The following is a 16,195-nucleotide window of genomic DNA, read 5'->3' on the forward strand; positions in this document are numbered from 1 at the left end:
CTGGATGAGCTTTCTGTCATACATGTTCAAGTCTGTGTCCCGTGGACATAAGGGAATGAAGATGAGGGCAGTACCAGGGGAATGGCCAGGGTGAGTGTGCAATTATTTTAATGGGCACGAGGGCATCAAAAGGTAGAGGCGAGTACATGGTTAAGCAAATCAATAGTTGCAAAGACTTGACAGTTAGTATTTTGGCGGCATGGTTAACACTGCTGCCCCACAGCGTCAGGGACCTGGGTTCGATTCCCAGTTTGGGTCACTGTGTTGAGTCTGCACATTCTCTCCAGGTCTGCGTGGGTTTCCTCCGGGTGCTCCGGTTTCTTCCCACAGTCTGAAAGAAGTGCTGGTTAGGTGCATTGGTCGTGCTAAATTCTCCCTCAGTGTACCCAAACAGGCATCAGAGTGTGGCGACTAGGGGATTTTCACAGTAATTTCATTGCAGTGTTAATGTAAGCCTACTTGTGACACTAATAAATAAACTTGAAACTGAACTGGGAGAGTTTTTTCCCCTCCAGGGATGGCCACAGAAGGATAAAGAGCTTGGAGGGTAAAACATGTGGGTGGAGAGCAATAGCAGTACATGATCATAGTTAGCTTTATCTGTGGCTAACATTATGGAAGTAGTGAGGCTAGGTGAGATGGCAAGGTCAATGGGGTAGCCATGAACTTGTGTCGGGGAGGGGGGGACAATGAACTCAGATCAGACAGATTATGATGAGTTGCGGTGGAGGTGGAAATCACTGAGGATAAGAAGTTGAATCAGTGCAGAGTCTGGGGATGGAAGAAGTGAAGCTGTCTTACTAAGAAAATTGGCATGGTACTCGAGTCGGTGATACAAAATGAGGATTTTAAATGCCAGGCGAGCTAGGTGGAACAAGGTGAGATGCTCAAAAGTAGATGATGTTGGAGGAGGCTGGGACAGTCAAGGTGTGATTTGGTTAAAAGAGGCATACCACCAGCTCTGACCGAGCTCTGACGAAGAGTCATCCAAACTCGAAACATTAGCTCTGTTCTCTCTCCACAGATGCTGTCAGACCTGCTGAGATTTTCCAGCAATTTTGTATCTCTGGCACAGCACCACCATGGTGGTTTGAGTGGAACAAGTGATACTTACAGCTGTACAGCAACATTGATACTCATCTCATACTTGCTCGCACAATTGATTGAAAAGATTAAAAGATAACTACAGAAAAAAAAACTTCAAGCAAGTAGCTTGTCCATTTTAAAGTGAATGCTGCAATTTTAAAATGTCTCAGAACTTTTCAAACATTCAACTATTAAAAATGCACTCGTACTAAAACTGCACCAAATCTATATACACTGCACGAGCAAAAGTTTGTCCCAGTTAACATCCAGTTATTAGAAAAGACAGAAAGGTGAACAATATACAATAATAATTAGTTTATCAAGTACACAGAGATTGAAATTACACCTGTAAATGTTTCAATAGCATTAACTTTTGACATTTTGACACTAATAATAGTCTTATCACTGATTCTTGTCATCTAACATGAAGGTTGGACTATCGCAATTAAAGAGTACCTACCTTTTCTAACTTTTTGGCTTCAATGTGACGTAACACCTGCTCCCTCCAATCAGATGGCACCTTATTGGTCCCCTGCGCATCCAGAAGTGAATGCTCAGATTTCACCCTCACATTGGGTCTTTTAGTTGGACTAGTCCGTGAGTAATTAAAATCACTGATAGACATTGTTCTCTCTGGAACTTCAGTTATATGTGGGCGTGCACTATGTGGCCTAGATGCAGTTGGACAATCAACACTATAAGTCCTTGCAGATAGAGGTCTTTGCGAGCCTTGAACTACCTGGGGCCCTCTTCCAAGTGTATGTAAATCCCTGTAAGTCATATAATCGGCCTCAGATGCTGGGACTCGCCGACAGTGATGGGCTTCAGGAAGGGTAACAGAGGAAGTGGACGAAACACTGCTCTGTCTCTGTAAGGTGGACCTCTGACTGGCCTGAACCATTCTCTCACCTGGAGGGCCTCCCCACATTTCCACTGGTCGAGGCCCAATCCTTGGCGGCATGTTGTAAGATATGTTGGATTGGGAATTATTACGATTGGAGAAGTTCATGTTTGCAGTATGCTTAACATAATTGGCATTGTCAAGCGTCTCCGACCTCTGAAGGTGATGGGATCCTATATTACCTTGCTCTGTTTGAAACGCCTGCCTCTGTGGCCACACATTCTCTTTGGTTATCCCACTGCTGCTGTATTGGACATTGTACTGAGGTACTGAAGGCATCTGTGCGACAGCTATAGCTCCTCTCTTTAAACTGATGCCTTGAGGGTTGAAGTTTTGATCAAACGTGTACACTGCCTTTTTGCATGACACAAGATCTGACGACGACGACGCAGAATTTCCAGCAAACGGCTGTAATGACTGGTCGCTCAGAAGACTGGCAGACTTGCTGCGGATAATATTTTGTCCTGGTCCAGCTATAGGTGGCGCTCTTACCATTAAACCTTGCTCATGTGGTCCATTGTCATTGATATCATAAAGTTTTAACCCCCCTGTTTCAATGTGTGTTATACTGTGAGATTTGACAACCGGTCCTTGAGAACACTCTCGATGTGGAGAGAGCTCTTCATTGCTCCGAGAGATAGCAGCATCAACACTTGAAAATGGACCAGACGAATTCTGTTGTCCTGCTTCAGTGTGGAATTGATATTGTTTAACATCCTCTGGCCGTCCATTTATTTGATTTTGAGGCAAATCATTCGGTACTTCATTCCCATTCTTTAAATACTCAGTTATTTCTGTTGCACTACCTTCCAACATATTATCTGATGATTGTTCAAAGACATTCACCCCTCCATCAACGCTACTTTTATATTTAGTTACCGCATCTAATCTCTGAACCGCGTCCTCCGCCGCAAATTCATTTTTATTCACACCAATCCGGAGTAATTTCTGGTACTGCTGTGTATTACTATTCAGATCAATCTCTCTTTCCAGGAGCGCTAGCTTCTCCTCAACATTGAATTCAAATTCAGACAATTTAATGGCTTCTTTGTTCCCTGTAGGAGAATCAATGATTGAATCAATCTCATGGGTTTTCACATTGCCTTGAATTGGTGTGCTCGATCTTGTTCCATTTTGTAGCAGTGGAGATGTTTCACGAAGGCCACCTCGATTGCTCCTGCAAATAACGTTAACACCAACTTGAAAACAATAACAGCAGCAAAAATGAAAACAACCAGTTTCTGTACCCAGAAGCTTTTTCATACATGGGATGTCACATTCCACAATGACAATCGACAATAAAAAAAAAATGGACAAACTATATAACATCCTGCCATTGTAAAATGGAGATGAGAGTGTAAAGGTAATGGTACTGGACTAGTGACCCAGGGATCCAGGATAATGTCCTGGGGACGTGGGTTCAAATTCAATCATGGCAGCTGATAAAATTTAAAATCAAGAAGTGAGCCTTGAATATGAAGCTAGTCTCATAAAAACCCTACAGTGCAGAAGGAGGCCATTCTGTACTGTAGGGTTTCTATGAGACTGCACCATAGAGTTTGCACCAACAACAATCCCACCCAGGCACTATCCCATCACCCCACATATTTACCCTGCTAATCTCCCTGACATTAAGGGGCAATTTAACATGACCGATCCACCTAACCTGCACATCTTTGGACTGTCGGAGGAAACCGGAGCACCCGGAGGAGAACCACACAGACATGGGGAGAATGTGCAAACTCCACACTGACAATCTCGGTAATGGTGACCGTGATACACGAGGCTCCGGACCTACAGCAATCCTCCACGATGACATTGAAGCAAGGTGGTCCACTTGAAAGATGCCTCCCCCCACCACTGCTGGTGCAGGGTGGCTGGCGACCTCCGTTTCGAACCCAAGAGGCAGTCCCTGGCAACGTCCAGGTGAATCCTTACTTCTGCACACTGCGTTGTTCCAGATGTGTTCTGGACTGGGGGGGGGGAAAGAGACGTCAGCCTGCAGCGGTTTTTCTGATCTACCATGGTGGCAAGCACCGGCGGAAGATCCCGCAGAAAATTCGAGCTGGTATAAAACTGACTTTTGGACTCCCGCTGAGTTCTACCCCCCACCCATTGAAACTGCCTGCGGGAGCATGGGAGAATTCCGCCCAATAGATTTAAAATAAATCATAAAAATGACAAATGGGCATTAAATGATTGGTTAGCCTACTCATCTGTGGGAGGGAGGGGGCAATTTTAATGTAAAGACCTCTTAAAAGAAATGTGCACAATTTCCTCAATAATTCATACAAAATGGAAACCCATTTGAGAAAGTGTGGGTCATCCATGAATATGCCATCCAGTCTTCCTTTCACTGTGCCCATAGGTAAAGGGTAATTTCTGTAAACGGGACAATGGCTTTTACCTTTTAAAAAGTGGGATAGCAGTTTTCGCATCTTTATCAGGGGTCGACTGCAAAGTCTCCTGGCTGCTTTCCGTGTTGAAGGAAACGGTGTCTGATATCCTGGATGGCGACGAACAATTGCTGTTGTTCTGATTACTGTTTGGAATTATCTCCTCAAATAAGGAATCTGCATCATCTTTTTTTGACAGAGGAGAAAGTATTTAAATGCAATTGGATAAGTTACACACAAACACACTCAATGATGGTTCTCCTAATCCACTGAAACACCTCGCCCAAGCCTCATGCGTGGACGAACAGGGTGAGGTGCAAAAAAAAACAGAACCATAAAACAATGCAAGGCACCACTTTTAGGAAGATGGTTACTTATATAAAGATGTCATGCTGATCTCAAACTACAAGGTCAAACAAATACCTGAACGCAGAGGTAAGATTCTATTCAAAATCACTTGCATGATCCTAAATATGTAAAGTACTTTAAACTATGCATAAACTGCTGGGTTTATTTTTGTGCCAAGAGCTGTTCCCACTGCCTAAACTCACTGATCAGAAAGGCTGATGTTCACAGTTCCATGGTTGTAATTTTCTAGAAAAACAGTGGGCAAACTTGGCTACTTAATGAAATGAAACTTCAGGGTAGCATTGTTTACTTATACCCAAGGCGAAAACTAAAATGTTTCGCTGTGTTTTAGTATCTTGCCGTGGCTCAAATCTTGCGGTTGCAATGACAGTGAAATCTTCAGCCGTTGCCATCATTACAAAAGTGAAACTGATAGCCATTTGCTGACAGACTGTTTCTGCTGGTTGGGGAATCTAAAACATGGGGTGCAGTCTTAGGTTAAGAAGCCAATCATGGAGGACTGCAGTGAGGTGAATTTACTGTACTGCAAATATTTGGAATTCTTTAGGCAGGGGGTTGTGGAAGCTCCACCATCAAAAAATTTGAGGCTGGGGACAGACAGATATTTGGTCCCTCAGGGAATCAAGGGGTATGGGCTGCAGCAGGAAGGTCGAGATGTAGCCCAAGATGATTGGAATGAATAGCGGACTCGACTTCTGCTCCTATTTCTTGTGGAAGTGTGTAAAGAGGGGGAATAGCTGACCAGTTTAAAAGAGTGTGAAGAGATACAGTGGCTGAGTGGTTTAAAATAACTATATCAGCCTGTAACTACAGAGCAGAACAACAACATTCTGAGGAAATCAAAGTGTGATGTCACAGGGAAACAGTCAAGTGATTGATTACTTTTTTTGTAGTTTTCCTTGCCGTATTATTTTATTTGATGGGTGTGGGTATCGCTGGCTAGGCCAGCATTTATTGCCATCCCCAATTGCCCTTGAGGTAGGAGTGGCGTGCTGCCTTCTTGAACTGTGGTGGTCCATGCTGTGTAGGGAGACCCACAGTGCTTATGGGGAGGGAGCTCTAGGATTTTGACCCAGCAACAGTGAAGGAATGGCGATACATTTCAAAATCAGAATGGCGTGTGACTTGAAGGAGAACTTGCAAGTGGTGATGTTCCCATTAATCAGCTGTCCTTGTCCTGCTTGGTGGTAGAGATCACGGCATTGAAAGGTGTTACCGAAGGAGTCTTGTTGAGCTTCTGCAGTGCATCTTGTACATGGCACACACTGCTGCCACTGTGTGTCAGAGGTGGAGGGAGTGAATGTTTATTGTGGTGGATGGGGTACCAATCAAGTGGGCTGCTTTGTCCTGGATGCTCACAGAATCATAGAATCTTTACAGTGCAGGAGGCCATTTGGTCCACTGAGTCTGCACCCCAACTCAGAGAGCATTCTACCTAGCCCCATTCCTCTACTATATTTACATAACCTTGCACATTCATTCTTTTCAGACAGAAATCCAAGTCTTGTGTGTTACAGCTGCATTCATCCAGGCAAGTGGAGTGTATTCCAGCACACTCCTGACTTGTCCCTTGTAGAAGGTGGACGGGCTTTGAGGAGTCAGGAAACAAGTTACTCTCTGCAGAATTCCCAGCCTCTGACATTCTCTTTTAGCCACACTATTTATATGGCTAGTCCAGTTCAGTTTCTGGTCAATGGTAACCCCCAGGGTGATGATAGTGGAGGATGAGTGATGGGAATGTCATTGAATGGAATGGGGAGATGGTTGGATTCCTTCTTAGAACATAGAACAGCACAGGACAGGCCCTTCGGCCCACGATGTTGTGCCGAGCTTTATCTGAAACCAAGATCAAGCTATCCCACTCCCCATCATCCTGGTGTGCTCCATGTGCCTATCCAATAACCGCTTAAATGTTCCTAAAGTGTCTGACTCCACTATCACTGCAGGCAGTCCATTCCACACCCCAACCACTCTCTGCGTAAAGAACCTACCTCTGATATCCTTCCTATATCTCCCACCACGAACCCTATAGTTATGCCCCCTTGTAATAGCTCCATCCACCCGAGGAAATAGTCTTTGAACGTTCACTCTATCTATCCCCTTCATCATTTTATAAACCTCTATTAAGTCTCCCCTCAGCCTCCTCCGCTCCAGAGAGAACAGCCCTAGCTCCCTCAACCTTTCCTCATAAGACCTACCCTTCAAACCAGGCAGCATCCTGGTTAAACCAGGCAGCATCCTGGTTCTTGGAGATGATCATTACCTGACACTTGTGTGGTGCAAATGTTACTTGCTACTTATCAGTCCAAGCCTGAATATTGTCCAGGGCTTGCTGGATAACAATTCTACGGTTGTAATAGCGATGTTAGTACAGTGGTAGAGATTTTCAGTTATAAGGAAAAAAAATCAATGGAGGTTGGGTCATTAAATTTATTCACAGTTGTGTTCGATAGATTTTAGATGAGAAGAATGTCAAGGGTTATTGGGGGCAGGAAGAAAAGTGGAGTCAAGTCCACAGTCAAGTCAACCATGATCTTATTGAATGGTGGGGCAGGTTTGAAGGACCCAATGGCTGACTTGTGCTCCTAGTTCTTTGTTCCTATAGGGTTGTTTTACAAACTCAACTGGTTCACTATTATTTGTGAGGGCAGAAAATAAAGCAGTCTGGCCTACACATGACTTCAGGCCGCAGCAACCTATTTCCAAAACGATCCAGAAAACCACCCACCCAGTTTTAATCAAGGCAGTGATTCACCAACATTTTCTCAAGGGCAATTAGCTAGGGGTGATAAATGCTGGCGCATTCAACAACACCCACATCACATAACTAAATAACAAATAAAGAAATACGGAGCTAATTGTATGCATGGAAAATCAGTGCACAGTAATAAAATCAGTGGGTTTCCCTGGTTAAATTGTGCTATGTTGATTCAGCCTGCTCACACGGTTTAGCTCATGAACTCTTAATATAGTTTTACCAATTAGCTCATTCACCCAAGTGCAGTAAGGCCCAACTTCTCTATTTGAACAAGGCAGTGAAGCAAAGCTCTGAATGAAAAACAGTTCTGATGAAAGACCATTGACCTGAAAATGCGAACTCTCTTCCACTCTCCACAGATGCTGCCAGATTGGACTATTTTCAGCATTTTCTGTTTTTATTTACAACAGCCAGAGAGCTCCTTTAATATTTCCACTTTTGCCCTCTCAAAGAAATGGCCACTGTTTATAATAAGTGCTTTCTGGAAAGTTACCAAAGGTGATCATCAATATCCTATAACGCAAGGAGCCATTGGCAACAACTAACATGTGGGTATAACTTAACTCAAGACTATTCTGCTGTATTAGAAGTATATACCAAACTCTGGACAGACTATTCTGAGAAAAATGGAATTGACCATAAGTAAAACAGTTACAGGTTCAAGAGCAATCAAATTGAACTGGCTCTGTGGTAAGCACTCCCACTTGAGTCAGATGGTCATTAGTTCAAGCCCTGCTCTAAGGCTTCACCAGATTACCTAGGCTGGCATTTAGGAGGTGTAATCTTTCAGCCTTTAAGACAAGGCTCTATGGATATAGTTATGTGGGTGCCAATCAAGACCATCAACTGGAACTTGGCTGCAGACAAATGTGGCTGTGAACAAAGGTAATCAATTGGCTCTTTGCAGAATCCCAAGGACACGGGAGGCACTATACGAATGCAAATTCATTCTTTTTAAGGGCATCGGATTTGATTCCTTTACACCACATATTATGTTCTCACCACGTTCTCCAACTTATCAGCTGGATCAGAATGCATATGAAAATCAGAATTCAAAGCAGTCATCCAAATTGCTTGAAGCGCACACAGAGAACACTAGAGACAAACCAAAAGTGAAGCCAATTGATCTTAACAGCAAATCATACTTAAGGAAACTAACTTCCTATGGCTGTCCTTGATTGAAGTGTATGAAATACATTTTTAATGCACCTATGCAGCTCCAGATCATTGTGAGCAATCACATTTTCTAAAATATTGGCAAAGGCTCTTCAATGACTTACCCACAACCAACAGATTCTGACAGATTTATCAATATTTAATTTGGATGTTAGTTCAGCCAATCTTAACCAACCTCTTTTCTCTTTACTCAGTGCAACAACTTTTGGTTGAGTGATTGGTATCGCAATCAAAGGTGGCCTCAATTCTGCCATCTTCATCTCCTCGTCTGATGAAGTGTTTTCAGTATCCTACCAATCCAGAATAAGACAGAAAGCTTGTTGAATGACATACAGGTCAAAAGGTAATTTCTAAAGCACACACACAGAACCTCAGGATGCATTTCACATTATAAAGATTGACTTTAAAAAAAACAAGAGGCAAACTTAAAAACATGTTCCATTGGGAATAAACTAAACGATGGCATATATTAAATGTGCGCACTTTTTCTCCCCTCTCCCATTTTCTTAGCATCCCCTGGAGCTATTACTCCATACTGGTTAAGATCAGTAGCAATTTCAGATCACCTGGTATGTTGGGAGCTCTGCACCAAGAGGTACATCAATCTACTGAACCCACTTCATCACACTTCTTACAAATTCAAAGGAAGCTACATGACTTAGAGCAACTGTACATCTTGGGATCAGCCGATTTATCAGATTAGCTGCTGTTCAAATGATATTCCCCTACACACACTATATCTATATATAGGAGCCCAGTTCTTTGGATTGTGGGATCCAGTTGGCATTGTGGGTTAACCCACAGCATGTGGGCTGCAGTGTTTCAAGAAGGCAGCTCACCACCATCTAATCAAGGGCAAATAGGGATGGGCAACAAAAGCTGGCCCCCCTGCCCATGTCCCATGAAGGGGAGGCGATGGTCAAGTAGTATTAATTGCTCAACTAATACTACAGAAACTCAGCTAATATTCTGGGGACCTGGTTTTGAATCCCACCATGGCAGATCGTGGAATTTGAATTCAAAAAAATATCTGGAATTAAGAATCTACTGATGAAGATGGAAACCATTGTCGAAAAAACTCATCTCATTCATTAATGTCCTTCAGGGAAGAAAATCTGCTGTCCTTACCCAAGCCTACATGTGACTCCAGATCCACAGCAATGTGGTTGACTCTCAACTGCCCTTGGGCAACTTGGGATGGCAATAAATGCTGGCCAGCCAGCGATGCCCATGCCCAATGAATTTAAAAAAAAATCTCTGCAGCTCTCCTTGTTCTGAAAGAACAGTTGTTGCCTAGCTAATGCAAAATCCCCCTTGATACAAGATACAGTCTTTAATATGCTAAACCCTCAACACTTAACTACACTTTAACTCTCAAAGGCATTGTCTAAATTGTGCATTGATATCAACTATTAAGTTCTCCAGAATCCCGTAGACAGTCAAATTTCAAATCAGATCGCAACAATTAAATTCGAACTTTCAGCCTCAGATTAACAAAATTACAAAAGTCTAGTTCAGCTAAAACTGTAGAGTCATACAGCATCTTTGTTCCCAATGTTTCTTAATTTAACTAATTAATCTTTCAGATAGTATGCTTAACTACGGTCCTGTCCGTTTACTCATGTGAGCAAAATGTGTCATATGATATTAGTTGAGGAACAGAGAGAAGCTTTTCTTGTTTCCTGGCCAACATTTATTCCATAAACAACTCTACCAAACATAGAAGCTGGCAGTTTATTATATAAGGGAGTTGATGGCCTAGTGGTATTATTGCTGGACTATTAATCCAGAGACTCAGCTAATGCTCTGGGGGCCCAGGTTCAAATTCTGCCACGGCAGATGGTGGAATTTGAATTCAATAAAAAAAAATCTGAATTAAGAATCTACTGATGACCATGAAACCATTGTCGATTGTCGGAAAAACCCATCTTGTTCACTATTGTCCTTTAGGGAAGGAAATCTGCAGTACATACCTGGTCTGGCCAATGTGTGACTCCAGAACCACAGCGATGTGGTTGACTCTCAACTAGGGGTGGGCAATAAATTCTGGCCAGCCAGTGATGCGCATGTCCCACGAATAAATAAAAAAATAATTTGTGGGGCCTTGCTATACACAATTTATAACATTGAATTTTGAAGTGCAGTTATTCATTACCTGTGAAACATCTAAAGGAAATAAAGCTGCTGTATAAACTAAGGTTCTTTCTTTTACTTTGAGATTGTTTAAGCATAGAAATAAAGTTCTTTCAAATAAATATGACTCTGGTGAATTTGTCATTATCTTTGTGCTTGCATATCAATTTAACTAAACATTGATACATGTGGTATGTGGATGATGGTGCATCTTGCTTTCTTAATTATAAACATAATCTAGAACTAAAAATCAATAGGGTTTGTGGTGAAATAATGCACCAGAACACTGCTCCCGGCCATCTGTACATTGCAATTTGTATATTAATTGAAATGTGAATTCATCACAATTACAGACATTACTAAAGTATCAGCAACAGCACATATCAGTTCTATTTAAAGTTTAAAATCCACAGCAAAATGCTGGAAATGCGCAAAAGCAACAAAATCAGACAGTCAAAGCGAGCAAAGTAGAATCAGAAATATAAAGAGAGAGAATGTAGAGGATTGTACAAATATTAATTGGATATCATAAAATCTCTATTGTGCAGAAGGAGGCCATTCGGCCCATCGAGTCTGCACCAACCACAATCCCACCCAGGCCAATCCCCATAACCCCACATATTCAGCCTGCTAATCCCGACACTAGGGTCAATTTAGCATGGCCAATCAACCTAAGCCGCACATCTTTGGACGTGGGAGGAAACCGGAGCACCCGGACGAAACCCACGCAGACACGGGGAGAACGTGCAAAATCCAAAAACACAGTGACCGAGGCCAGGAGTGAACCCGGGTCTCTGGCACTGTAAGGCAGCTGTGGTAACCATTATGCCACCGTGCCGCCAATATCAACTGGGGGTTAATTGCACTTGGGCATTAATTGGGGGTTCACCTTTGCTCACATATTTAGAATCAGGGTGCAAGAATGGTTGGGGTGCACAGAACATAATGTGCCTCTGTCCCAAAAAGACGGCTTATAAATGGCTCAGTTGTAACAATAAATAGCAAAGGAACAAGTTCCAGTATTTACTAAAAGGAAGTGAAAATCAGAGCAGCTTGACAATTAACTGACATTAGCATAGTTCTAAAATCATTTTGTCCTTAATTTTCAGAAAATAATTTAGTGACAACATTGTGAACAATGAGATCAACATTTGCCAATATACCTCAAGCACATCTTCATCGTTGGCAGCTGTGCTTATATCCTCAGCATCATCATCCACAACTGCATTTGTCTGGGTGTTTTCCACATTGACCCGCAGGTCTTGCTCCATGTTGCGCTTTGTGCAATTTTCCACCATATTCAATTCAACATTTTCTGTTGATTTGATGTATTCTACAGCACACTCCGTTACCTAAGCATTGATATTTTCCTCGTTACTAGGTGCGGGTCTTTAGTGGTTAAGTCAGTTTTATATTTCTTGCAATTTAGAACATTGCAATGCAAAACAGAGCACTTTTATTCAAATATGTCTTTCACAAAAATTACATCCAAAGAAAAAGAAGAATACTATTAACAAATCAACAGCAGCATTTTGGTACAGGCAGGATATAACTTGTCAGTGCAACTTAAAGTTTCTATTGAAGCACTATGTAAATTCCTAAAGTATACATATATAGGATTTATAATCACCTAGAAAGGAATAAATTGATTAGGGATAGTCAGCACGGTTTTGTGAAGGGTAGGTCGTGCCTCACAAACCTTATTGAGTTCTTTGAGAAGGTGACCAAAGAGGTGGATGAGGGTAAAGCAGTTGATGTGGTGTATATGGATTTCAGCAAAGCATTTGATAAGGTTCCCCATGGTAAGCTTTTGCAGAAAATACGGACACATGGGATTGAGGGTGATTTAGTGGTTTGGATCAGGAATTGGCTAACTGGAAGAAAACAGAGGGTGGTGGTTGATGGGAAATATTCATCCTGGAGTTCAGTTACTAGTGGTGTACCGCAAGGATCTGTTTTGGGGCCACTGCTGTTTGTCATTTTTATTAATGACTTGGATGAGGGTGTGGAAGGATGGATTAGTAAATTTGCGGATGACACTAAAGTCGGTGGAGTTGTAGACAGTGCGGAGGGAAGTGGCAAGTTATAGAGGGACATAGATAAGCTGCAGAGCTGGGCTGAGAGGTGGCAAATGGGGTTTAATGCGGAAAAGTGTGAGGTGATTCACTTTGGAAGGAGTAACAGGAATACAGAGTACTGGGCTAATGGTAAGATACTTGGTAGTGTGGATGAACAGAGGGATCTGGGTGTCCATGTGCATAGATCCCTGAAAGTTGGCACCCAGGTTGATAGGGTTGTTAAGAAGGCGTACGGTGTGTTAGCTTTTATTGGTAGAGGGATTGAGTTTCGGAGCCAGGAGGTCATGCTGCAACTGTACAAAACTCTGGTGTGGCCGCATTTGGAGTATTGCGTACAGTTCTGGTCGCTGTATTATAGGAAAGACGTGGAAGTGTTGGAAAGGGTGCAGAGGAGATTTACCAGGATGTTGCCTGGTATGGTGGGAAAATCATATGAGGAAAGGCTGAGGGGCTTGAGGCTGTTTTCGTTAGAGAGAAGGAGGTTAAGAGGTGACTTAATAGAGGCATCCAAGATGATCAGAGGATTAGATAGGGTGGATAGTGAGAGCCTTTTTCCTCGGATGGTGATGGCTAGCACGAGGGGACATAGCTTTAAACTGAGGGGTGAGAGATATAGGACAGATGTTAGAAGTAGGTTCTTTACTCAGAGAGTAGTAAGGGCATGGAATGCCCTGCCTGCAGCAGTAGTGGACTCGTCAACATTAAGAGCATTCAAATGGTCATTGGATAAACATATGGATGATATTGGAATAGTGTAGATTAGAGGGGCTTTAGATTGGTTCCACTGGTCGGCGCAACAGAGGGCCGAAGGGCCTGTACTGTACTGTAATGTTCTATTTATCATTCACACAAGTGTAATAAAGAAAAAAAAACTTCTATTGACTTCAGGAAAACGTATCATCAATGAAACAATCCAACCAAATTTAGCAAGTTAGAATAAAGAACAAAGAAAAGTATAGCACAGGAACAGACCCTTTGGCCCTCCAAGCCTGTGCAGATCATGATGCCCTAACTGAACTTAAAAAAAAAACTTCTGCCTTTACTTGGTCCATATCCCCCTATTCATGTACCCATCCAAATGCCTCTTAAATGTTGCTAATGTGCCTGCTTCCACCACCTCCTCTGGCAGTGCGTTCCAGGCACCCACATCACTCTGCATTAAAAAACTTCCCCCGCACATCTTCCTTAAACTTTCCCCCCATCACTCTGAACCTGTGCCCCCTTGTAATTGATACTTCCACCCTTGAAAAAAAAAAGCCTCTTACTATCCACCCTGTCTATGCCTCTCATAATTTTGTAGACATCAGTTCTCCCCATAACCTCCGTCTTTCCAGTGAAAATAATCCTAGGTTATTCAACCTCTCCTCAAAGCCAACACCCTCGAGACAAGGCAACATTCTGGTGAACCTTCTTTGCATTCTCCCCAAAGCTTCCACGCCCTTCTGGTAGTGTGGTTCCACATTTTTTTATTCATTCAGGGTGGTGGATATCACTGGCTGGGCCAGCACTTATGGCTTGTTAGACCAGTTCATTTAAAGAGTCAACCAGTTCATTTAAAGAGTCAACCACATTGCTGGGTCCGGAGCCGTATATAGTCCGGACCTTGTAAGGGTGGCAGATTTCCTTCTTTAAAGGACATGAGTGATCTAGATGGGTTTTTACAACAATCCACAATGGTTTAATGGTCACCTTTAGACTTTTTAATTCCAGATACTTGTTGAATTCATATTCCACCATCTACTATAATGGGATTTGAACCCGGGTCCCCGAGCATTACACTTGATCCCTGGATTACTAGTCCATTGGCAATATCACTAGGCCACCACTTCCCATCCTAATGCATGTGCCCCCCCCGCCCCCTCCCGTGTGTTTATATATGTATTTTGAGATAGGTGATAAGCAACAAAAAAAAATCCAAATGGAAGGAAATGCATTAGTCCCTTTAAAATAATTTCTCCTATACATGTACAAACACATTTTCAATTTGACACTTTCTGCATCCTATCAGCTGTGCCTTGTGTGGGCATGTCTTAAACTCCTGCAAATTTTAGCAGCATAGCCCGCTTGATCCCTGGCACCCAGTTCGAAGATACTGTCAGTAAAACATCCATTTGAGGGGTGAAAAATCAAGGCTGACCATGAATACAACAAATACATGGCAGGAAAGTGGGTGTGAACCGACTTACAAGCCAATTTTTAGGGCTGAAGATTGAGGTAGTCTTACACACCACCATCCATGGTAATTCATTAGTAAACTGCTGACTGAGCTACAAAGTTATATTTACATTGCAATTTCTAGTGCTGTGATTTAGCATTTCTCACCTCTACACCAGAATTTTTTGTTGTGGCTGATCGGTCGTCGTTCTGCTTCATTTCAGTTCCGGAATCATCTGATGTTCCATCGTCCTTTAATCTATGCACCACACTTTGTGCAGTTTTAACCATGTTTTTGAGTTCATCAGGATATGGCGTTGGATACCGTTTCAAGTTACCTTCCTGTATGTGAACAAAAAAGGTAATAAAGATTCCACTGAAACCTTAATGGTTTTGCAAATTGGTCAACAATTTTTCCTGCGTTCAGTACACTTCAAACAAATGTGTAGATACTTTATTGGCCGACAGCTTCTGTTCTGTACTTAACAACTGGACTATTAATTGGTTAAACCAGGGTCTTAATTGTTCTCATCTTAGCTTCTCTTACACTCTATATAAAAACACAACCAATAGTACAAAAGTTAACTTGTCATAAGCCTGATGCATACCAATACTTAGGACTCCTGGACTATTCAAGCTCCTATAACAATTAAAATAAAAAACAGCCCAAGTAAATACTCGAATGTAATTCTTTAGCTACTGTGGACACCATCAGCTAGTTTATTTAATAAACTATTTAAAAGAAAACCTTTAAATTTTTTACATGGAACAATTATTTCCAACTACTTTTCAATGTCATAAAAAGTTTGCGCAATGGGGATACAGTACATCTTTCATATAGCCAAAGATCAATTCATCACAAGTATTTCTGATAAGTTTTGTCATCTGTCATAGTGGGATTTCAACGCAGGTCCCCAGAGTATTACCTTGGGTCTCTGGATTATTAGTCCATTGACAATATTAGGGCAGCAGGGGTTAGCACTGCTGCCTCACAGCACTAGGGACTCGGATTCAACTCTGACCTTGGGCAACTGTGTGAAATTTGCACGTTCCCCCTGTGTCTGTTTCCTCCAGATGCTCCGGTTTCCTCCCACATTCTGAAAGATGTACAAGTTCGGTGGATTGGCCATGCTAAATTGCCACC

The 16,195-nt window shown here is 42.3% G+C and overlaps 1 protein-coding gene across 3 annotated transcripts in view; it reads right to left on the reverse strand.

The window, feature by feature from the left end:
• The window catches only part of erbin (erbb2 interacting protein), a 247,254-nt gene that overhangs the window by 24,062 nt on the left and 206,997 nt on the right, over nt 1–16,195 (reverse strand). For all 3 annotated transcript variants that reach the window (XM_078215035.1, XM_078215036.1, XM_078215034.1), the window contains exons 16-20: nt 15,220–15,393; nt 11,983–12,171; nt 8,862–8,976; nt 4,395–4,569; nt 1,547–3,164 (exon numbers count right to left, since the gene is read on the reverse strand). In XM_078215035.1, coding sequence (XP_078071161.1) covers nt 1,547–3,164; nt 4,395–4,569; nt 8,862–8,976; nt 11,983–12,171; nt 15,220–15,393 — 2,271 coding nt within the window. The remainder of the gene's footprint in view (nt 1–1,546; nt 3,165–4,394; nt 4,570–8,861; nt 8,977–11,982; nt 12,172–15,219; nt 15,394–16,195) is intronic.

This window comes from Mustelus asterias, chromosome 6 (assembly GCF_964213995.1).
Source record: "Mustelus asterias chromosome 6, sMusAst1.hap1.1, whole genome shotgun sequence".
In the NCBI taxonomy this organism is placed as follows: Eukaryota; Metazoa; Chordata; class Chondrichthyes; order Carcharhiniformes; family Triakidae; genus Mustelus; species Mustelus asterias.